This window comes from Tursiops truncatus, chromosome 11 (assembly GCF_011762595.2).
Source record: "Tursiops truncatus isolate mTurTru1 chromosome 11, mTurTru1.mat.Y, whole genome shotgun sequence".
NCBI classification, from domain to species: domain Eukaryota; kingdom Metazoa; phylum Chordata; class Mammalia; order Artiodactyla; family Delphinidae; genus Tursiops; species Tursiops truncatus.
In genome coordinates this window covers 80,864,879-80,889,016 of record NC_047044.1, presented here as the reverse complement: position 1 = coordinate 80,889,016, position 24,138 = coordinate 80,864,879, and the positions used below count along the sequence as shown (strand labels likewise).

Here is a 24,138-nt window from a genome sequence, read left to right as displayed (position 1 = left end):
CCTCAGGCTCCTTAAATTCCCTTGAATTATGAATAAACGAATCAGTCCCAAAACAGTATTATTCCTGCTTTTGGAATCCAACAGTGAAAGGTAGAAAGTAAAAAGACAGTGACTTAACTGGCCTCCTGTCTACTGATTAATCAAACTCAAAAAGACACACTTTTACTCAGTAGTAATGAAAGGTCAGCATAGTGCACAGAAGGGGTTTATTTAGCTCTTTTAGTCAAGGGTCACTGTTTCAGGGAATTCCCTGGCGGTCCACTGGTTAGGAATTGGCGCTTTCACTGCCAGGGCCCAGGTTCGATCCCTTGTCGGGGAACTAGGATTCCCACATGCCATGTGGTGTAGCCAAATAAAAATAAAATAAAATGACTTTAAAAAAAAAAAAAAGGATCACTGTGTTATGTTCTTTTGTTTTCAGTTCGAAGAATTCAGACTTTTCTTTTTAAATTAAAAGATACATACTAAAATTATAGCTAAATTATATTCAAAAGATATGTAACATGTTTAACCAGGATATATCTATGGTCAAAGCTTTCATTCAGTAAGCATTTAGACTAGTTGGTTAAAGACTGTAAAGTATATTAACTTCATGCTGGAAGCCATGACATATCCGTAACTAAAATGTGTACAGAAACAGGAATTAACATACCTAAGTCAAACAGGAGTCATGTATGCCCCTTAAGACATAGGTCATATTCTACCTTAAAGACAATGTTACTTTCTAAAGTTGTCTTCACACATTTCACCCTCTTAGGATCACCCAGTTCAGTTCCTGAGGGATGTGTGTGGAACCAGATTCCAGACTCTGGTCTGGAAGGAAATGCCATGGGCCTTAGGAAAGGTCGCCTAACCTCCATGGAACTCAGGGTCCTCATCTGTAAAAGAGAAAAGCCTATGACTAAATCCTAATCATACTAATTACATGTCATTAAATTTTATATATTCATGTCTTTGGCAACAATACTAAAGACGGTGCCGATCAGTTAGATTTCGCCTCATCTTGTGTCTCACAGGCTGCAATGTGGCCTTTTTTATATAAAATTATTATTTCAGGGACTTCCCTCGTGGTCCAGTGGTTAAGAATCCGCCTTCCAATGCCGGGGACGTGGGTTCGATCCCTGGTCGGGGAACTAAGATCCCAAGTGCTGCGGGGCAACTAAGCCCGCGGGCCACAACTAGAGAGAAGCCTGGGCACCAAAATGAAGGATCCCGCGTGCCGCAACTAAGACCTGACACAGCCAAATAGATAAATTTTTTAAAAAAACATTAAAAAATAAATAAGATTATTGCTTCAGTAAATTCATTAAAGTGATAATAATAATAATGAGAAGGAGGAGAAGAACAGGAAGACGAGGAAGGAGAAAGAGGAAGAGGAAGCACCCAAACAAATCTATGGCTACGTAAATTCACCAAAATTAACCAAAGGCCAAGTAAATATACACTTTAATATATGTTTCAATTATACTGCTGATTTCCTACTCTAACCATAATAACCACAGTAATTAAGTAATTAGACTAAGGATGAATCCAAAAAATACATTTCTAAAGATGGGAGAAAAAAGACATAGTGATGTGGAGGTTCCTGAATCTTTTAGGGCTTTAAAGGAAACATTTCCTTATGTTAAAAAATAAGTTATAAATCTGGCATTGGAGAGAGAGAGATCTAATATGCTACTCAATCATTTACTCAATAAATATTAATAGAACATCTATAATGGACAAAGCATGGTGGCATACGGTATTTTAGCAAAGACAAAGAGAATATGGCCCCTGACCACAAGACCTTACAATCTAGGAGGGAAGAGAAGACATAAATACAGTTAGCGGTAATACAAAATAGAATGTGACAAGAGATATAAGACAGGAATGCATAATTTATAAATAATATAGGTCAGCAGAAGGAGGGATCTGTGGTGGGCAAATTTATTGAAGAATTATTCATGGAAAAGGGAGCATATGAGCAAAGCCTTGAAGGATAGGTAGAATTATTCAATATAACTGGGAGAGAAGGAAAGATTATCTATATAAAATTGATTCTCAACAAGGACCTACTGGATAGCACAGGGAACTCTGCTCAATACTCTGTAATAACCTATATGGGAAAACAATCTGAAAAAGAATAGGTATATGTATATGTATAACTAAAGCACTTTGCTGTACACCTGAAACTAACACAACATTGTAAATCAGCTGCACTCCAATATAAAATAAAAGTTAAAAAAGAAAATAAAAACTAAAACTGCAAAAAAAGAAGAAGAAGGAAGAGGGGGTAAAGAGGACAGGCAGTGCAGGCGGCGCCAATGCCAAATAGGTGAGAAAATGAGCCTTGATGAGAGAAGACCCATAAATGTCATTTACGGAATACTTTTTATATGCTTTTAAAGTTCATTCATTTCCCCATACAATTACCCTATTAGAAGGGACCCTTAGCCCCATTTTCCAGAGGAGGCATCAAGTGAAGTACCCCATGCAAAGTCACACTGCTGGCGAGCGGCAGGGTTATTCAGAAGCACAGGTCTGAGGGCTCCAAAGCTACATCTTCTAGTTCTGATAGCATATAACTTCCCTCCCACCTCCATAACGAGTACTGGTGTGATCCAAGGTAGGAAGAGGCCGGGCCAACGGGGCTTTTTGCCACAGGCTAAAGGGTTTGCATCTTCAGAAAGATTTTGAATATCACTGGGAAAATGTCTGCAGAAACAGTGCATTAGAAATCCTCACTTGGCCATAAGTAGTAGGAGACAGAGACAGATGATGAAAGAAGCAAAGTAACCAAGTGTGGGGTTCACGTAAGAGGTGGCAGAGCCCCAACGATATCAATGCTGAAATGGAAAGGAAAAAGCAGATGCAAAAGATTTTGCAGAGACAGAGTCAGGAGAACCTGAATGCATAAACTGAGAGAGAAAAACACGTTTATCGTGACTCCCAAGTTTTTAACCCAGAGCTAAGAAAATTCACTCTCTGTGGGAAAACAGTTCCATCTTAGATATGATTATTGAGTTTCAATGGCAGTGGGATACCCGAGATCGAAGTCACGACCCACTGCAGCCACGGGAGTGAGTGACAGAGAAGAGAAAGAGCTAACAGCCACCACTAAGCTCTGAAGGGAGTCCTCATTTAAGAGGCCAAAGAGGACCAGAATGAAGTCAGGTAGAGAGTGTGACTAAGTCAGAATAGAAAAGCGGCAGAGAGAGAGAGTGATATCATGAACACCTAGAGAGAGAAAGTCATGGCTGTACCACCTATCAAATTAAAGACAGCTGCAACTGTCCCTCTAACAACAGCAAGAAGCAGACCACAAGTTGTAAATCCATAATTTTTGTTCATTTTCGTAAAAAAAAAAAAGTTACTTTTTTATAATGAAAAGTCTTTTGATCAATTTTTATTATATATACCGTTGAAGTTATAAAACCATCACATGTGGGTTTCTAAATAATTATATGTTCCTCTTTCGAATGACCAGGCATTTCAGAGCCAACCTATTATGCTGTTAGGTCTAGAAAAGAAAAGAAGGGAAAAATAACCTTTACTGGATGCTTATATGTGCCAGGCATCATTTCTATTTTGATATATATTTATACATGTGTATAGGGTCTGGTATGCATATTCCTCTATTATATATAAATATTGTACATGTATGTATATATGTGTGTGATATATGTGTGTGTATATATATAGAGAGAGAGAGAGAAAGAGAGTGAGAGAGTCATTTTTCATATACTATGGCTGGTACATTTGATAGAGAACTAAACATTGGGATATTTAAAACTACAGCCCTAATATGCATAAGATTCTATGCTAAGGTACAGGTTCTTGAGTACAAAGTTTTTACCTAATTAATTAAAGCCGAAGACTACTGTATAGTTAGGAAATAAGTGTTTACTGCCATCTGGTGGAAGTCCGGACTATCTACAAACAAATAAGCTAGCAGTCTTTAAAAGGGCAATTATAAAACCTTTAACAAAATTATTTTGCACTAGTCCCTCCATCTTGTTTTGGAAAGGATCATCAAAAGTTATTGCTTTAATAATATCCAAAGAAAGAAAATGCAGCAGATCAGAAGTTATGATATTTGATTTATCATTCTCTCCATGGCTGTAGAAGAACTATTTACTAAGGCTCCCATATTATCCTATTCAAAATATGATCAATTTACTTTCTGCCCCACAGACATGGTTGTGAACTCTCCTGAACCAATAAGGTGATACAAGAAAAAGATCTATAGCAAAATGGCACTGAGTGTGCTGACATTAAAAGCAAAACTGTCCTGTATATTAAAAGCAAAAAGACATGACTGTTTACTTTCCCCTCATGTCACCTAATTTCTTGTATGGCCCACAGAAACTGACATTATAGGAAGACAGCCTAATAATACAGTACTGTAATGCATTATCTGATGCAGCCACAAATGCCCTGATTACCTAATTCATAATTAAATACTTTGTTCCACGTTTTGTCCATGAGTTTCTAGCACTGCATATTACTCAAAAATAAACCTTGAATTCCCTAAAACAATACTGTTGGAGATATTCAAATTGAATAAGGGTCCATTTCTAAATGTCGGTTCACTTTAGTAACTTAGAGAATAAAATCTAAACAGTGTTATATCACTGTCCTAATTGCTAGATGTTTTCCACAATTCACACACATATACACACACAAAATATGGTGCTATTCTTGAATAGCTTGCAATTTATGTGCTTTGTCTCTATAGTTAGACTACAGAATCTTCATCATATGAATGGTCTAATTTTACTTAGTTAGTTTCCCTTCATTTCTAAACAAACAATAAGCTTATTACATTTTTCTGAATAACTTAGCCACCCAGTAAGTACTGGTTAAATAGAATATCATGTTAAGCAAGTATAAGTAAAACTTTTAGGTGTTTTTTCTCACATATGCTTACACTTAAGGTTGCACCCTTTAAACTTACTCTGAGATTTATCATGGTCTTCTATAGATGTTAATAATGTAAACATTACACAAAACCAGTTATCTCAGATGTTTATGTATGCTGGAAACAATTGCAAAAGAGACGTCCTAGTGATGAGTTAATCTAATTCTCCTCTAGATTGCAAATTCTTAAAGAACAAGGACAAAATGTTAGTCATCTTTGTTTTTTCCACAATAACAAAGTAGTGCTTCCACCTAGTAGACTGTCAATAAAAGGTCGTGTAATTTCAGTATAACGGAGATCAGGGTTTCTCAACATTGGCACTATTGGCATTTGGGGCCAGATAATTCTTTGTTGTGGGGTGTGTCCTGCACATTGTAGGGTGTTTAGCTGCATCCCTAGCCTCTACCCACTAGATGCCAGTGGCCACCTCTCCCCAACAGTGACAATAAAAATGTCTCCAGACATTGCCAAATATCCCCTGGGGACAAGATCACCCTCAGCTGAGAACCACTGGTACGGATGAAGTAAGTGTAGCATTCAGCCTGGATACTATCATTAATCTTGTTTTTTAACTTCAGACAAAATAAATCACCTCTTTGAGTCTGGGTTTCCTTTTCTGTAAAGTGAAATGATTGGATGTGTACCTCATTGTCTCTATGATTCATTCATTAGACTATCTAATATTTACTGAATGTAAATTAAACATCAGACACTGTTCTAGGCACAAGGTAGCCAGTGGTGAGCCTCTCAGCTTTTTTCCCCATTAAGTTATCTGATTGACAAAGAAATGTCAGTTCTGGAAAATAAAAATAATAAAAATAAATTTTATAATAATAAACACTACTGCATAATTTCTGTCTCCTTCATCCCAGTGGAAGTGAAGGAACTTACTGAATACCTTTTACGTACAAGGTGCTGAAAATTCACAAGATATTCTTTAATTCCAAAAAAATCCCATGTAATATATATTATCACCTTTTTTACACACAAGGGAACTGAAATTCAGAGAGGTTAACTATTTGCTTAAAAGCAGAGAGATTGTGAGCGGTCTACCTGGGACTTTTCTTCCCACTACTCTAGGCCCTCTTTGCCACACTGGCCAATATAAACACCATAAACTCAAAGGCAATTCAAGAATTACATCATCCAATTTACCAGGGGTGCCTCAAGCACATTAAATTATAAATCGGTGTGCTGAGAGTGGAAAAGACACCATCAAATCCTGCCCTGTGATAGGCCCTTCCCTTTAATATAAAAACAACTCATCCACCTTACTTTTTCTAAAACTACTTCATAGAAGTCTGTCTAATTGGACTCTTACTCTCCTTTTATTAATATTTCTCCCCCTTCGCAGTCATTATACGAAAACTCAGTCGGCACTTCTTTCTGCTTCCTGACTTCCTCATCCCTTTCCCCACCCCATGCATTCCGGTTTCCATTAAAAGTGCTCTCAGTGAAGTCACAGATGACCCCGTTCTTGCCAAATATTGTAAAGACATTTTGTTCCTGACCTTTTAGGTAGCATCCCCCCTCGATGAAACACTTATCTTCCCTTGCCTGGCATCTGTGACTCAGCCCATTTGATTTTCCAGTTGCTTATATGACTTCTCAGGCTGCCAGTCTTTCTAACTTTACTTAATTTTAAGAATATTAAGTTTAATTTAAATAACCAGTGTGTGGCTGGTGACTACCACATTGGACAGTGCCACTCTGGAGTGGTCTGCTTTGAACACAAATTATTTAGAACACTGCTCTTTAAGTTACACATAAAATCCATTCTCCTTGGGGCTTCCCCGGTGGCGCAGTGGTTGAGAGTACGCCTGCCGATGCAGGGGACGCAGGTTCGTGACCCGGTCCGGGAAGATCCCATGTACCGTGGAGCGGCTGGGCCCGTGAGCCATGGCCGCTGGGCCTGCACGTCCGGAGCCTGTGCTCCGCAACGGGAGAGGCCACAACAGTGAGAGGCCCACGTACCGCAAAAAAAAAAAAAAAAAAAAAATCCACTCTCCTTGGCTTAATATCCATGGCCAGAAAAAAAACAGCTGCCCTACATTTCTGGCCCCAGCACTCCCTTCCCATCTTCTAGTACCACTTCTAACCTCACACACATCTTACGTGTGATACATGAATTATCCCTAGGAAATGTAAGATGCCACACACCTCCTCTTCCTCATTGCCTGAACACGCTTCCCACTCTTCCCCAACTGCCTTACTCGTCCACCAAGCAGCTGCCCTTCCTTGTACCTCCCTGGCCCCCTCTACCAAAGGTGTGTTGCTCTTGAGTGCCTCCCTATCACCAAAAGAATTTTAATCCTAATTTCTAGTCTTTTATAGGACATCTAGTAGACTTTTCTAATTCTTATTTTAGACAAGATTCTCTTACCTTACTGCTTCATTTTTCAAAGGGTTACTTTTCCAAAACAGTTACTTCAAAACATTTATGGTACAAACAGCCCACAGATTGCGAAGCTCTATTTCATTCAGTCAAGCAGACTCATTAAAATTGAGTCAGATATTTATAAAAGTAAGAACAAGCTCTACTTATCATATTATGAAATTAATCATGCCGGCGTCCCTTCTTAGATGCTTACCGTGGTCACACGTGATGCCAAGCACTTCACCTCGTTTCATTCTCTTAATAGTCTCATTATACAAATGTTGCAATTATCCCCATTTTCCAGAAGAGGAAATGGGAGTTTAGAGAGATTCATTTGCCCAAATATGGCTCCGAATGCCTACCAGATACAAATCCCGAAATTTTCTTCTTCCCCTTCTCTAAGCTTAGAGAAGCCTGAATAGCTTCTTCATATTCATTCATTCAAAAATTATTTACCAAATGCTTTCGAAGCACCAGGCACTGTCACAGGTGCTGGAAACACAGTGGTGATGTTACCAAAAAAAATAAAATTTACGATAAGTGAGATTGTGGGAAGTACTATAAAGAAAATCATCACAGATTAACACGATGGAGATAGTAACAGGGTTGGGTTCCAGCTTAGACTGGGGTCAGCACGTTTATACAAATTTTTAGTAATACTACAAATTCCAACACCAAATTCTGGTTTAGAATCCCAAAAGAAACTCTAAATTGAAAAACAGAGTTGAGGAGAGTAGAATGAATGGACATTTTCATACATCTGAAAACATATTTTCCATACACTACCATATATAAAATAGATAAACAACAGGATTTACTGTATAGCACAGGGAACTATATTCAATATCTTATAATAATCTACAATGGAAAAGAACTGAAAAAAGAATATAAGTAGATACATATATATATATGTATGTACAACTGAATAATTTTGCTGTACACGTGATACTAACACAATATTGTAAATCAACTATACTTCAATTACAAAAAAGATTTAAGAAAAACTAAATTAAAAAAATAAATATTTTCAAAATTAGTTTTAAACCAGATAACCAAACTTTAATTAAATCATTGCTAAAACACCTGTACTACTCTATCTACCTACCCTTCATTCTGATTGTCAACATGCATTCAGTGGAGAAAGAAAAGACCCTTCTAAGTTTTTACCATTTTTATTGACAGTTTTAGGACAGTGCAGTATCTCAAGGAAAAAACCCTTTCCTCTCCAATGGTTTGAACAATGAAAGCCACCCACCAGTAAAAGAACAGCCACAGAAGATCAACCAGAAACTATCTAGACTACACCACATCGACTATGCGCTGATCACGGCTCCAACGCAGACATTCTGAAAGAGTGAAGCTAAACAGCAAATCTCAGGACGCATCCCACACAGATGCAAATCAGATACCCCCTTAGATGCCCTCAGAGCAAACTAACCACACAGTTCTGTTGTGGTGGCTGCTGCTGTTTTCATTTTCGAGACAAAGATTATTTTAAGGTGTTAACTAATATTTACATTTTGAGAACAACTGACATGCCAATCCAAAACACGACAGGCAGTAATGAAATGTGCATAATAACTGTTTCTTCAAATACAACATCTTCTGTATTGCCTGTTCCACTATTTGAGAATCAGAGATTTAACAGCACTATATCCATTAATCTTACCTCTGCAGCTAAATAGTTCCCGGTTGCAAGATGTTTAAACCTGAACAAGCTATTCCACTGTCCTGCACCTCCACGGCATGGGTCATGATGAACTACCTACAGACAAAAAGAGAAACAAAAATAATGGCTAAAAGACATGCATGTTCCTGGCCAGCAAATGCCAACAGTTTACATGGGGTGCCCACCTGTTCATGCTAAACTTGTCAGATCTAATATACGTTTCAGGAGGACAATGTGGCAGAAAAACAAAATTCCCCATAAATGCGTAATTACACAGTTAACTCACTGGGCTTGCATGACTCTCACACCTCACAGCTGCAAATACAGATGCCTTACTTCAAAAGACATGTTTCCCGGGCCAAAACTGTAAATACTGTGGGGTTTCCCCACATTTGTTATTCATTCATTCAACAGATTATGAATGAATCTGTTGCGTACCATGTGTCAGGTACTCTTCTAGGCAGTAGGGACCGCAGTAATGAATAAGACCAGAGCTTTCAATGAATAAGATTTGGCAAGTGCCAGGAGGAACTAAATAGAGCGCATGATTGGGTACCTAGAGTAGGCTACTTTCCATCGATACTGCAATCAGCATGGGCACTCTGGTGGATGAGAATGAGACAGTCATGCAGAGAGATTGGAAGAGATCATTCCAGACAGAGAGAACCATAAACGCCAAGGCCTGGAGGTCTGGATTAACTTACTTCCTGGCCCTTTCCATGTGTTGCCTGTTTACTAACACCATGTCCTTTGATACCTGTCCTAGAAACCTGTCTTGCCCCAGATGCTAAGCCACTAGGCTCACTGAGAATGAAAGTGGGTCTGCAACTGTCACTTACGACAGGTGGCTCAGTGTTGTAGCAAAGCTCAGGTTTTGCAGTCCAGAGACGACTGTTTATGAGTCCCAGCTCCACCAGTTACTACGGTATGATCACAGCAAGTAACATCTTCAAGCCTGCTTCTTCATGTACCAAGTGGGTTTAATTCATAGGATTGTTGTGAAGATTAAATATCATAACACATATTAGAGTGCTCAGATAAGTTCCCACTATTCTCCAACAGATTAATACTCTTTGCCTCCATCTCGTTCATACTGTTTGCCTCCAACCCCAGCATCAAATTCTGGGTGCTAACGTACAGGACTTTCTAATGCCTTTTGCTAGACTCTAGCTCCTATGTCTTCTGCTACTCCAAAAGCTTAATGAGGTAATGATGAAAATACTTCAAAGTGGGTGAAGTCTTACAAAAATGCTCCCCCTGTAGCCAAACACCTGCCCATCCTTCAAAGCTCAGTTCTCACATCGACCTTCTACCACCAATCCTTTGCTAATCCCACCAGCTACTGTGACCTTGTCAATGTTTGAACTCTTACTCCTTTGCGAGAGGCACAGATATCTTTAAAAATCTGATCATATCTAGTGGTTGTCTCACATACACACATACGCACACACACCTTTTGTATACCACTGCTAGAGGTTAACAAGTAACTTGAAGCTCACCGTGAATCACAGACTAAGAACTCCTGTCCTATCCACTATCGGGTCTAGCAACAGTAGCACAGCTCCCTAGGGGACAATTTGCAGATAGGGAAGGGAGGGTGTTTTCATTTATGGACAATTTGCAGATAGGGAAGGGAGGGTGTTTTCATTTATCACAATGATTTTGGAGGGATGCTAGTGGCACGAATGGGCAGTAGCCAAGACATTAAATATCCTGCAATTCACAGGAGAGCTCGGCATAGGCTAGATATTGTGTACGACACTCGGGAGCATCCCTGCCCTTCAAAGTGCTCCCCTGTAGCACAGGGGTGGGAAGCAGAGGAAAGTGAAAGAGAGGATCCTCTTAGGGCTCCAGTAAAGGTGGTGGCAGCTGTCTTGTGCAGGCTCCCACAGGGAGAAGTGGCTTCTGGCACTGCCAGATCTTCAGATAAGACCACATTCCCCGCCCCACTTTCTCCCACCCAGTCCTTCCAACAACGTTGAAACCTCATTTCCTGTATTAAATACCTCTCTGCTTGAAACACCTGATGCTCAGGCTTCCTGACTGAAGCCTGGCTGATGCAGCACACAATACAGAAACGTCCCATAGTATTGCAGAAATAAACCTACCACAAATATAAACTGGTAATGCTTTAACGTGAAATCATACTAGAAAGCTTTTACATCAAGTTACATGAAAAGGCGAATAATTTTAGAGAAATCCACTATGGAGAAGGAAGCTTACATGAATCCAAGACATTGTCTCAGAATTACTGAATAATCTATTCACTCTCTCCATTCGGACTGCTCAATGGGACGCAGCATTTCCAACCACACATTTTGTTGGAAAGGATTTCAGTGCAGAGGTGCAATTACAGCAAAAGCTATAAAACTAATGGTAAATATATGAGGAGAGATTCAAAACTCCTTTTAACAGACTTAGAACCAAACATTAAATAGACAGAGACACGTGAAATGCAGGGAACTCACTGTGTAGGGAAGTTGCTATCTGACTTTTTCATCACTGTATTTTGCTAATAAAGTTTTAAAATAATCTTTCACATTATTGCTATCCCTATATTTTGAAAATTTTGGAAGCACAGTGATAAGGAAATGTGTATTTTAATTATGTATTTATCTTCTAGTTGCCTGTTATCTTTCTCTTACCCTGATAAGAGAAGTTGTGGGGTAGGCTCCTGGGAAGAATATCATGTAGTTTGGGTGGTGGCTGTTTTCCCCAGACCTTCTCAATTCCCTTCACTTATTGAAGGATATGGTCTCCAAATATACTGAAGGATATGGTCTCTTCTGAATGCTAGAGACTGAAAGTATGCCTCAACATGAGTGGGGTTTCAAGATAAAAGCTATGCTTTCGTGCTATTTCATCTCTATTCTAAACCATGTCATAACTTAGAGAATTATTTTGACGCTTCATTTATAATTAAGGCTCAGCTCATTTGCATAAACATGATACTTCCTCACTTTCTCTGTTTCAATAGTTTGGAATTTGCCTCATTATCCCTGTTTCAATTATAGCGATTTTTTTTTAAATCACATACAAATAAGTCTATTCTGTTATTACCTCACCTAATACTAGATATTATGCGATGGCACACATCTACCTCTGCTCTTTCATTTTCCTGTACTTGTACAGAATGTCTTCTGATCCTCTTCTTCTACTTCTCTCAAATCCAAATGTATCCATCGAAGATAGATATAAATATTTTGTCTTCTAAAGTAGGTACTTACATGTTGAAATACATATTGTTTTATATAAATTATTTTTCTTTTGTTTCTCCTTTATATTAGAATTTGGGCATTTTATTAACTTTTAATCATGAGACTATAAAATAATATTAAATATGACTTTCATTTTCATACATAAAGGAAGGATAACAAAATATATGCTGTAAAAGAGGTGTGATGAATTTGAAATGGTTGAGAACCACTGCTGTAGGGTCTGGATTTCCATTAAATCAAGATGGAACTTATCGGGGCTTCCCTGGTGGCGCAGTGGTTGGGAGGACGCCTGCCGATGCAGGGGACGCGGGTTCGTGCCGCGGTCCGGGAGGATCCCACATGCCGCGGAGCGGCTGGGCCCGTGAGCCATGGCCGCTGAGCCTGCGCGTCCGGAGCCTGTGCTCCTCAACGGGAGAGGCCACAGCAGTGAGAGGCCCGCGTACCGCAAAACAAACAAACAAAAAAATCAAGATGGAACTTATCAGGTTGTTTGCAGTTAACTACGTATATCTTATCTATTCCCTGGTACAGAAAGGTCTTTTAAAGAAAAATCCATCTTACATTTTCTTAATTACTCTATCATATTGGCACACTTAAGCAAATACCTCTTAAAGGACGATGAATTCTTAACTATGGGTCTCCTCGCTCCAATAGAAACGGCATCCCCAGAAGACACAGAGGTTCTTTTCAGTGACTGTGCCCTTCAGATCCTCACTTACAGTGAGTCCTCCTCACTCCATTTCAACCCCAGTACCATTCAACACTTCACGATGGAATTTTAAAAAGCTAAATCATATATATGCCCTTATTAAATGACAGAGAGAGAGAGATGCCCCTGAGAAGATAGATAAAGGAAGTATAGCAACATTTCAAACTGGTCACAGCAGTAAAGAGGTACAAGTGGCTTCACCAAAATTACCGTTTTATGGGTCTATCACAAATGACGCTTATAACAATAAACCAGCCAGCCTAGTGACCTTGTCTTATTGATATAAGTATTTATTAAAAGCCAGAAAATATTTACATACCTCTATTTCCCAGAGTGCTTTCGAACTGGTAGCAGAAGTGGCTGATTGACGCAAAGTTGTACGAAGGAAAATGTGCTGTTTTTTCTCATATTCATCACAAGTCAGAAACTTCTCTTGTTCCGCATGAAACAATCGAACAACATCACCCTAGAAAAACAGGTCAAGAAAACTATATTTCCAACAAAAGTTTGAACAAATAGACATAAGAAGTGGGTGTCTCTCTATAGTTTTGTTGCTCTGGGACTTCTGCTAACACTTGGCTTTTAATGAGTATGCATAAATGTACGTTTCCAAATACAGGAGGGAAAACCCAATGTGAGTTTTAAGGTTTATAGTCACATTCTAAACTTCAAACCTCAGTGAATACACAGGTTTTGCATCTAGAAGCTCAGTAAGACTACCTTCAATTCTTCCAGTAAATGTCTAGGTAGCGCATACTTACCCCTTTTAGTACATCCTCTCGATAGGAACTATATTTCATGAATAGAGTAATTTTCCAGCTAGTGTTGCAATTAACAGCATTCACCTATTAATGAAGAAACATTAAGTTATAAGACTGCAGGTTCAACTTTATACCAGAAATTACTACTTCAACTAGTAGAAGGAGCAGAAAGAACAACTTTGGTATGTATGTCAAAAAATATCTTCAAAGGACCATCTGAAATCTACATGTACCTCAGGAATAGTAACTAGCATAACTGGGCTTATGCTTATGGAAACAATGAAACTATGGGACTTTTTTTACCCTCTCATGAGAAAATCAACAAATTCATTTTCTTTCCTCCTGAACTTACCTCTTTACACCCTGGATTATCGAGAAGCTCTATGTTGCTGGCATGTAGCGGCTGTCCTGCATTCACGGGCATCAAAACAACTTTATCTCCAACAACAATCTGGGAATCAGAAATAAGTTGCAATTGAGACAGTGCATGGGTCTGTGGTGCTATACCTGAAGCTAAAATTAACTGCACAGAAGTCCTCGTCATTGACCTAACATTTGACCCATTTATCCTTCATTTTAATTCTTTTTCTCTTCGAGGTAAAATATCTTCTGATAAATGATTATATAATCATGTCCCACAGTGCCTATCAGTCTGGATTCATAAAGCTGGTATAGATACTTTTTTTTTTTTTTGGGCCACATCGCACAGCATGCAGGATCTTAGTTCCCCGACCAGGGATCGAACCCACAACCCTTGCAGTGGAAGCGTGGAGTCTTAACCACTGGACTGCCAGGGAAGTCCCTAGATCCTTTTCTTATTGGTCTCCTATTTCAGTTAGAGCTTTCTTAATGTCAATAAATATGTCACCATCCCTCCACACCAGGTCTGATGCCATGTATACAGGAGATACAAAGAGTGAATGCACCCACCACAAATAAACCAATCTGCCTAAATATTAGAATCACTTCAAGTGCAAGTAGGAAATCTTATACATTTGTATTATCTCCAGAATTAAAAACAAATCTATTATATTTGATCTTCCCTATAGTCTCAGAAGTTTATTAAACATTCTAATGTCATCCGGATTCAGAGAATGCAGAATCCAGTATGACCCTGTAGGAATACATTTACAGTTTGGGCCTTGGGCAAATGGTTCACTTTTGTCTTAAACATCCAACACTAATATTGCTCCTTAAACCTGGTGCTCATTTTTTTATCTCACTTTTCTTATTGGAGTACAGGTGCTTTACAATGTTGTGTTATCTACTGCTGTATAATGAAGTGCATCAGCTATATGTATACATATATCCCCTCCTTCTTGGACCTCCCTCCCTCCACCCCCCATCTCACCCATCTAGGTCATCACAGAGCACCGAGCTGAGCTCCCTGTGCTATATAGCAGGTTCCCACTAGCTATCTATTTTACACATGGTAGTGTGTTTATGTCAAACCTAATCTCACAATTCACCCCACCCTCCCCTTCCCCCCACTGTGTGTACATGTCCATTCTTTACATCTGCATCTTTATTCCTGCCCTGCAAATAGGTTCGTGCTCATTTTTAGATAAAAATTAAAATCAGTTATGGGAAAAGTGCTCTAAAGAAGTAAGTCTAAGTTGATTTTTTATTTATGCTATCATTAACAATGTCTGCTTAATCTTCAAGTATTTTTATTCATATCTCAAATTGTGGGGAAATGAAGTTGTGCTTTCTTAATGATAATAACGAACAGTTATTTTATAGTTATTCAAGTTACTTTTGTTGTTAGGTTCTGCTAGAAGACTTATTACTGTAGTTACCTACACTCTCCTTCAGAGAATTGCTCACCACCATCTCAGAAATGAAAACCAACACCTTCCCTCTACATATTTCATATCAACTGAATATTAGAGTAGATTAGTAGACAACTGAAAAACAAATTAGGACTCAGACAGTAAAAACAGACAGGACTTCTTCTCCCTGGATCTGAACCTAGACCAAGATTTTAAGGAACACAATTTCACACTTTTAATATAAATTAACCTTTAATAAATTATACACAGGAGTCTACATTCACCTATAGTACTGTTGGCACAAACTATATCTGAAGATTTAAATGTGATAGAGAAGCCTCAAGCTCATTAATGGAGCAACAGAAGGTTATCCTCTAGTTTGCAGGAATAGCTTCTGTTATTTACAGGACTGGTCTCTATTCACCATCCTGCCTTTCAAGTCCATAATCAGGCAGATGCTGTGACTCAAAATATCCATCACAGAAACTCTTTATATGTCCAGATAAGGAAAAATCATAAAGAAACTGTGTTGAGTGAGAGGATGAGGGGGCAGAACTGGCCTATATTTGTATAAAAAAGGGAAAGAGAGTAGGAGTGTACGCATAAGAAATTCTCCCAGTGGTTAACTGTAAAAGAGAGAACTGGGAATTGAGGACATGAAAAAAAAGAGAGAGACGTTTCCCGATATATCTTTATATTGTTTTCTATCTTTGAACCATGAATTGTTGCCTGTTTTAAACAATTAAATTATAAACAAAAAATAAAAGTCAACATGACATAGACATATTTTCAACATCCCCTCGAAAAACAAAAACATGTGTTATTGCACATGACACCAAGGCAAGTCTCAGAATCATGTAGAAGCCTGAGTAGTCTTCCATACCCTAAACACTGGGACTCGATACCACATTCTGCCAGGGCTATATCTGGTCTTCCAATTTCTTAAAGAACAATTCGATTTGGTTCACTGTCATTCTTATCTGTACCATACAAATATTAGCCAGTAAGTTGCTAAATATAATGACATATTTTAGCTATTTCTTTCCAATTTAAAGAATACTTTTGACTGCACCTATATTCACTGCTCTAAGTCTTACTGTTTATTATAGCTGTCTGTATGCTTTGGGCCAATCCCAAAGTTAGTTTTACCTCAAAACACCACCTGTAAAGTCTTATATAATTTTAAGAGACTAGCCATATAGCCAAAATGTCACCAACTCCACGGATTCATAAGAATGGTATTCATAAGGAGAATCTAGCATTAATTCACTAATTTCCAGGTCCTAGGTCTTGTTCTTGACAAGAGTTACTTTGACTACCCACGCTGAATAAAACTTACAAATGAAATGGACAAGATGCTAATCATAAGATATAAAAAGAACGGTAAGAAGTGCCAGGAATAACACAAAAGTGTGTAATAAATAGTCTCTATTTTCAGGGAATTCACATCTACTTAGATAACTTGGTAAATATGGAACTTGGTAATATTTTCAGACGAGTACAGGCATGGAGCCTGATCCACTGATAGGGTCAGATGCCTTCTGAGAAGTCACATATTTAAAGCAGAACTTGAATTTTCTGCCATATCACATTCACCCTAGTGCACAAACATTTAAAAAACCTGCAATTCCAAAAGCACGTCTGTTGATTCTACGTTAACAGCCATGTAAGATTCACGATGGGATTTTACCGAAAATGAAGAGCAATGTAATGCCACTGGCAGCTACCCTTCTTTTGAAGTGGCACCTGATGTGGTGAAAAGAACATTGCAATAGAAATCAAAACACCAGGGATCGAGTCCACCTTCACCAGAATTCCAAGGGGTCTAGTTTTGCAAAACAGCAAAATCTACTTGCTATTTAAGGAGACTCTTTCCCTAAGGGTTGGGTTTTTTTCTTGATTGAAAGAATATCTGGCCTTTTCTCCCCTTTAAAATCTACCACCAATGTAAAGAACTAAGGCCTTCTTAGATCAAAGTTTTAAATGAAAAATTAACTACTCAATCATGGGAAGATAAATGAAAATGAAATATTTATGAACTCTGCTCAAGGCTGTCCCCAGTGACTTTCTAACTGAGCAACAGCAAGTGAGGACTTCTATACAGCTGAGGTATCCATGAATCTATTTTCCCCCAAAACTATCCACCCCGAAATTCTATAAGATAAATGACAAAGGTGTCCTTAAACAGTAGAAACAACTGATTTTTGAGGATACGAGCATTTTTCTCCCCAGACTATCATCAGCTTCATTCTTACATTTCATTTTGGTCACTGAACATCTTGTGGATACTTATAACCTAAATCGCAACTTAACTAATTGCTAAATAGTGAAATAGGAATTTTAAAGTCCTTTAAACCTTGCAATTTCCTCCCCTAAGTTTAATATGTTTTTAAAGAAAATCAACAGTAATTAAACCACTTGTTATGAAATAACAGTGTTTCCAATTGCCTTCAATAAAATACAGTAGGCTTATATTTTAGAAAAATGCTACCTATTCCTGGCAAAGAAAATGACCATTACGATACAATTATTTATATGGCAAATATAGGGCTGTGGATATGCTTATGTTTTCACAGCAACTTTAATCACACATAAAAGCTACACAGTGGCGAGCAAAAACAGTGAGCTATTTCAGCAAAAAGCAGCGTGTAAGGTTGCTTTAGCCATGCTTTATAGAGTACATCTATATAAGGAGGATCTGTACATCGCACTTAACAATTACATTGTCCATTTTAACCAAGATGGAATGTTTGGGTGGTAGGTTGTTCCCCACCCCACAACCCAATACAACTAATTATTTGAAATAGTTCATTACATTCAACTCTCTTTGAGCCTGTAAAGGCATTTGGGAGCAGGGAAAGGAATAGATAGAACGGAAAACTAGACAGAATTAATTAATAAAATCCACAGCTAGTCACAGGTCCCAATTTATCCAATCATTTCATCACATTCCTTTAGAGCTTGAGTTCAGGTTTTATTTGTTTTGACATTTTGTTTTGAAATTCACTGACCACCTGCCAACAGGGACCGTACTCAGTGGGAGTGAGGCGGGGGGCCCCGCTGGAGAAGGGAACGAGCATTACAAAACAGGGCATCCAAACACACAGGTTGTTCATAAACTGCATAACCAGTCCCCGAATAATTGAGAGTTGATTGTAATTAACTACCTACTGAAATTAAAATATATGTCATGCTCACAGCATACATCACTTGATGCCAAAAGGAAAAAAAAAAAAAGAGAACTTATTTTTAAGAAATCCAACACAAGATTTAAAGTGCACTACATTTCTACATGCCATGCTTCTCCCAAACCTTACCTAAGGAGGATATCATCAGATAACTTATTAACCAAATTAAACCATGAAGCTTGCATCCCGTAGAATTGAATTTGGACTTCAAAATTCACTGGAAAAAATAGATTCACTACAACAGAAGACATTTCTAAGACAAGAAACAGCCAATACATTTTAATGATTTTTTCTGGGGGGGGGGGGTACGCGGGCCTCTCACTGTCGTGGCCTCTCCCGTTGCGGAGCACAGGCTCCGGACGCGCAGGCTCAGCGGCCATGGCTCACGGGCCCAGCCGCTCCGCGGCATGTGGGATCCTCCCGGACCAGGACATGAACCCGTGTCCCCTGCATCGGCAGGCGGACTCTCAACCACTGCGCCACCACGGAAGCCCCAATACATTTTAAAATGTCATCACAGTATTGATTGAGAGAACTGTCAGAATAATTACACTTTTATATTGCTTTGAATTTTTATGTTAATTTTTTTAATCTCAACTATTTTTCTTGATCACCTGACCCAATATCTGTAAAGTCGTCTATTTATGAAAGTTATTCTGTATTTGGGGTCAACCAGAATTTATTAAGCATCTTCCATGTGCCAGGGACTGTCACCTGCTACTTCATTTATTACACACAAAAATATCTAACTATTGATCCTGTTGAATCATTGCACATAATTTTATTTTCTCTGCTCTAAAGTAGCAGGAAAATATTTTAGCAACTACTAAAATTCACATGCTACAACACGCTCGCATTCCACAACGTATTTAAGTATTGTCGTCAATGAGCTACTGCCAATCTATAGCTCCTCATTCATTACACATCTATTAAGATGTACAGACTGCAAACAACTGGCTACAGAGGCAGTAAATGACATATTGTCATGATTTGCTGTGTCACTCTATTAATTCAAAGGAATAGACTCCATCTTCTGCAACACAGCTCTTTTTCCTTACAGCCATGCTCCCTCCTGAACAGGCCGAGAAGCAAACTCTGCCTCTCTCTCCCTTAAAAGTCTCAGCCAAGATTAACGTTCTTAAATTCTTTCACACAAATTCTGGCTGGAAGATGTTTTTAAATTAATCTGATCTTTGTCTTTTTATGATTCCTGAGCACAATTTTTACTATAAATAAATGCTTTCAACCTATTAAAGAAATTAACATAAAAATAATATGTTGAAGATTGAAAACTATATCTGTTTTCTTTGCACTTTCTGGATTCTCTACTACTAAGAGCTACAGTCTTTAAGAATGTGCTGCTTTTCTCTTAATCTTATAGTTACATACATTGTCACCCTCGCTTCTCAGCTTCCAGAAGGGATGAATATAAAACCAAGACCCTTCATTTCCTGCAGCGTCCAAGGACACGCGCATGGCATTCTTCTCCAGTAAAGCGGGTAATCTCTTGTTGACAGTCAGATACTTGTTGCTTTTTATATGCAGTAGCTGTAGAAGAAAGATATGGATTACCGCCTTTATTCTTTGATCTCCTCTGCTAATTGCATATATGTGTTTATACTTATATCATGTGCCCACATAACATGGTTCGGGATAGAGTTTAAACAAAGAAGTTCTTTCCAGACTCCACAGTCACCATCTTTCTAAGATGCCTTTCTTTGGGTTCCTCCTCACCTCCATCCCCGATTCTCTTTCATAATGAAGTGAGCACATAAGGAAAACAAACCAGGGGACACTTCTGAATGATTTTCATCTACTGATAAATAATAGGATAAACCCAAGCTTTCCAAAGGAGACCAGGAGGTCCCCCCAAACTACATTCTTTCTCAATCCCTGCCTGGCCACAAAGACAGAACATATTAAAGAATAACCGAGGACCTGTAATAATGCACCTACCCACTTAGTGTCATTAACCACCCCTGCCTGCAGACAGCCCTCACCCCCTGGGTGCGGAGACAGCCTGCCCATCCTAAATAAACTCTGCCACTTCCATAAGAGGATGCAATCCCACTCCTTCTCAGATGAGGGCAGAAGCCCAAGGGACATGCAGCCACAGGTATCACACAATCTATCATTAGATTAACTCATACGTCCAGGGAGCCGCAGACCCAGGGCTCTCCTCTTGTACCATCAGAGAACCGCTTTGCCAGTCCTGTGCTCTGACACTTTGCCATTGGCCGATAACAAAACATCAGGGGATGTTATTTTTTGAAACAGCTCTGTGAAACACCTCATTGTAGTATTTACAGTAAGGAAGTTGTTAAGGCCATTGTTTACTATATTAAACAGTGCCCTCTTTATGAGAGCTCATTGGAGAAACAGTTCTCTGGTCTTCTTCCGGGGAATGTTTGTGCTTCCAAACTTCTGACTTAGCTCTCTGTACGGACCTTCTATGTGAATGCTGTAATATTTTACACTGCCCTTATAGCTACTCAAGCAACAAAAAGGCTTCCAGCCAAAGCTTATCAGCCTTTACAGCATGGATTTTATAAACATGCCTCACCCTTGACTTCATTTTATTCATGCAATCATTATTTTCCCTTTGATCCAGTTGCCTTATTTATTTCTATTAATATTTTATCTTATGTGGAATGTATTTTTGAAAATGCCTTACATTCTTTTTGGAACAAGGTGGGGCATTCACAACTACCCGAGTAAAAAGCTAAAAGATCTAAGTGAAGCACAAGAAAGAAATGCTGCTGAGAGAAATCAGTGTGTATACTAATTGAAATGGAAGAGCTAATACCTCAAGGACAGTTCCCATCTAAAAGTACAATTTGAAAACTTTCCTCCCTACAAAATGAAAACATAAAGTTTCATTTGTTACAGGTTAGTCCCATTAATTCTAAAGGACTCTTTTGTTACAGGCTTTCCCCATTTTCTTCCTTTTGATTTAATAACTTGTGCGTACATCTGGATAAGCTCACTTCTTTACGTGTATGCACCAGATTTATTCATACAGAACGGTGTGCTGAATATTAACAGAAAATATCACACTGTATAATTCCCACCAAAGAACAAACCACTGTATCCCCCCAATTTTAAGGCAGGTTGGCATTCCTACCAAATGCAAATTAACCATAAAATGTTCACCCCTTTTAAGCAAAAGTAAATAGACACTTACTTGTATAACATTACTATATTTCACAATTTCTCCCAACAGCTTCTTATTCTCTGATTCATTTTGTTTTTGTTCCAGTTCTGCAGCATGCTATAAATTGATTATCAGATATTTAGTGTGGAAGCATAGAAAACAGAACACAATAATTGACAAAGAAATAAGGTTTATTTTAGGAACAAAGAATACAACCAAGACTAAAATAGGCGGGTTGCTTTGCTCTTGGTGCTTCGGGAGAAAGAGGGGCAATAATTAAATACATGATGATAATGTGCGATAAAAATCTCTCATTTTAATGCTGAAATGTAGCCCAAAATATATTGAGATGCTTTTATGTTGGAAATTTCAGAAAAGTACTAGGCACTTTGGTCTTATAAAATTATTTTCAGAAGGAGTATTGCTAGAGAAACCAAACATAGTAGGTAAATTTCAAAAGCCTCAAGATTCAGTTTCAATTCAAAAGTAACAGGAATTTTAATGCCACAAAATAAGTTCTATTAAATTTCCACAGAGCCCAGATCAGAAATAACAGACTTTCAATGTTTTTCCAATTGTCTTTCAAAAAAATTAGGTACTATGTCAAGTAAAATACAACTGGATTTGGTATTCCTGCAGAGATTCTGGACTGGCTTTCAGTGTGATGTGAATATCTGAATTAGTGTGGCACACCTGAATAAACAGCAGAAATGCACTACCTACATTCCAGGAAATCAGTAGCCACACCCTGTAACTTTAAAGTCCTTTCCGTTTTTAATGTGTTGCCACATCTATTCTGAATCTCAGCGTATTGAGTGAAATCACTAAGCTACAGAATAGATCTTTTGTTATTGCTGTACTTGTCCTAGCCTAAACCAGACAGATGGAAGGCTGGCCCTTACCTGTAATTTCTTCAGCAAGGCTGCCTCTGTGTGGTTCCCTTGTTTAACTTGCTTGGCTTTCCAATATTGTTTCTGAGCAGAATATCGGTTCATAGGGCACACCTTAAAGAGGCAGTCTATGACAAACCAACAAACAAAAACACTGTAACTAAGGAGACCACCATTTCTTAGACTTCCCTTATAGCCTAGCATTGGAATCTCGGAATCCCTGAGTATAAATAACATTTAAACATCATCTAGCCCATACTCCAGTCAACTGTTAAATTATCCCTATAACATCCTTTTTAAATAATCATTTAGCCTGTTAAAATACCTTCTTTTTCATTAATTTATAGGAAATCACAGCTAGCGTGATTTATAAAGAAATCAAACCAATGTAATCATTATAAAGCACTTCTTAATTATAATAAGGTGCCTGGACTTAGAAAGTCAATAGAATGAGATTAGTGCCTTTCACTGCCTCATCTGACCTTGCACAATTAATTACTTATTCATGGTATGTATCTTTGACAGCCAAAGTGATGGAAGAAGTAGAAACAACCACAGTAATCAAGCAGTCGCATTTCAGTCATCTATTCCCCAAGCTTCCACATACCTGGGGTGAACATGGTGTAGACATCTGAGACGCAGTATGTTATAAGGGAAAAACAAAGCAAAACAAAAAAAACTAAATCAAGATTATAGTCCTAACTCTACTACTAAATATCAAGTTAGGAAATCATAGTGGAATAATATAGTTAGTGATATCTCTAAGTCAAAAAACAAATTTTTTTCTGTTTAATTAGGAAAATGAAAGTTTGACTAAACAAAGGCCTTCATATGCTAATGATTCTGTACATTTGTGGAGTGGATAACACACAATCTAGAATAAAGGTCAAGTCCGAATATTCTATAATAAAGGAGTATTGATATAGAAGATCTAAACATTATTTTCATTTTTCTCACAAAAAATTGTAAGAATTCTATGTAACAAATTTACCTTGTTTTGATCGATGTGTTAATATTTATAATCATTCCCATTTTTCAAGCATGTTTCACAAAAATAAAACTCAGTCAGCTCAAACATACATTTTAGCCACATTCTTGACTATACTATATGTGCACTCATTCTTTTATTCTCTTTAAAATTAATTATAAAATTAAATGAGACGACCTCTTTTCATATCTCACTTTTTTATGGTTCTAATGGCACACATGACCAAGAAATATGACCATAAATTTTTTAAGGAATTTTTCAAAGTCAGAAGAAATAATGACTTTTCTCCTATAGCTTGTAATTATAAACACAAGTTCTATTGATTACCTCCCACCTACACATACAAAGCTATAGAAAACATTATTAACTTCTGGTCTAAAAGTTACTTATGTGGATGAGTAAAGATTTTATAACCAACAGAAAACAGACACCTTCTAACTGCTGAAAGTTGGTTGAGAGACTGTTAGAATTACAGTAGGTTACAGGAATCATCACTTAGAACAACGGTGTGA

At 38.0% G+C, this 24,138-nt stretch overlaps 1 protein-coding gene across 4 annotated transcripts in view; it reads right to left on the bottom strand.

Annotated features, from left to right (window-relative positions):
• The window catches only part of ITPR2 (inositol 1,4,5-trisphosphate receptor type 2), a 533,856-nt gene that overhangs the window by 406,459 nt on the left and 103,259 nt on the right, over positions 1-24,138 (bottom strand). For all 4 annotated transcript variants that reach the window (XR_012324486.1, XM_019936326.3, XM_033866983.2 and 1 more), the window contains exons 3-9: positions 22,651-22,766; positions 21,779-21,865; positions 19,984-20,142; positions 13,987-14,085; positions 13,635-13,718; positions 13,193-13,339; positions 8,947-9,042 (exon numbers count right to left, since the gene is read on the bottom strand). Coding sequence is in view for 3 of the 4 variants with exons in the window: in XM_019936326.3 (XP_019791885.2) it covers positions 8,947-9,042; positions 13,193-13,339; positions 13,635-13,718; positions 13,987-14,085; positions 19,984-20,142; positions 21,779-21,865; positions 22,651-22,766 (788 nt within the window). In the remaining variant the exon portion in view is untranslated. The remainder of the gene's footprint in view (positions 1-8,946; positions 9,043-13,192; positions 13,340-13,634; positions 13,719-13,986; positions 14,086-19,983; positions 20,143-21,778; positions 21,866-22,650; positions 22,767-24,138) is intronic.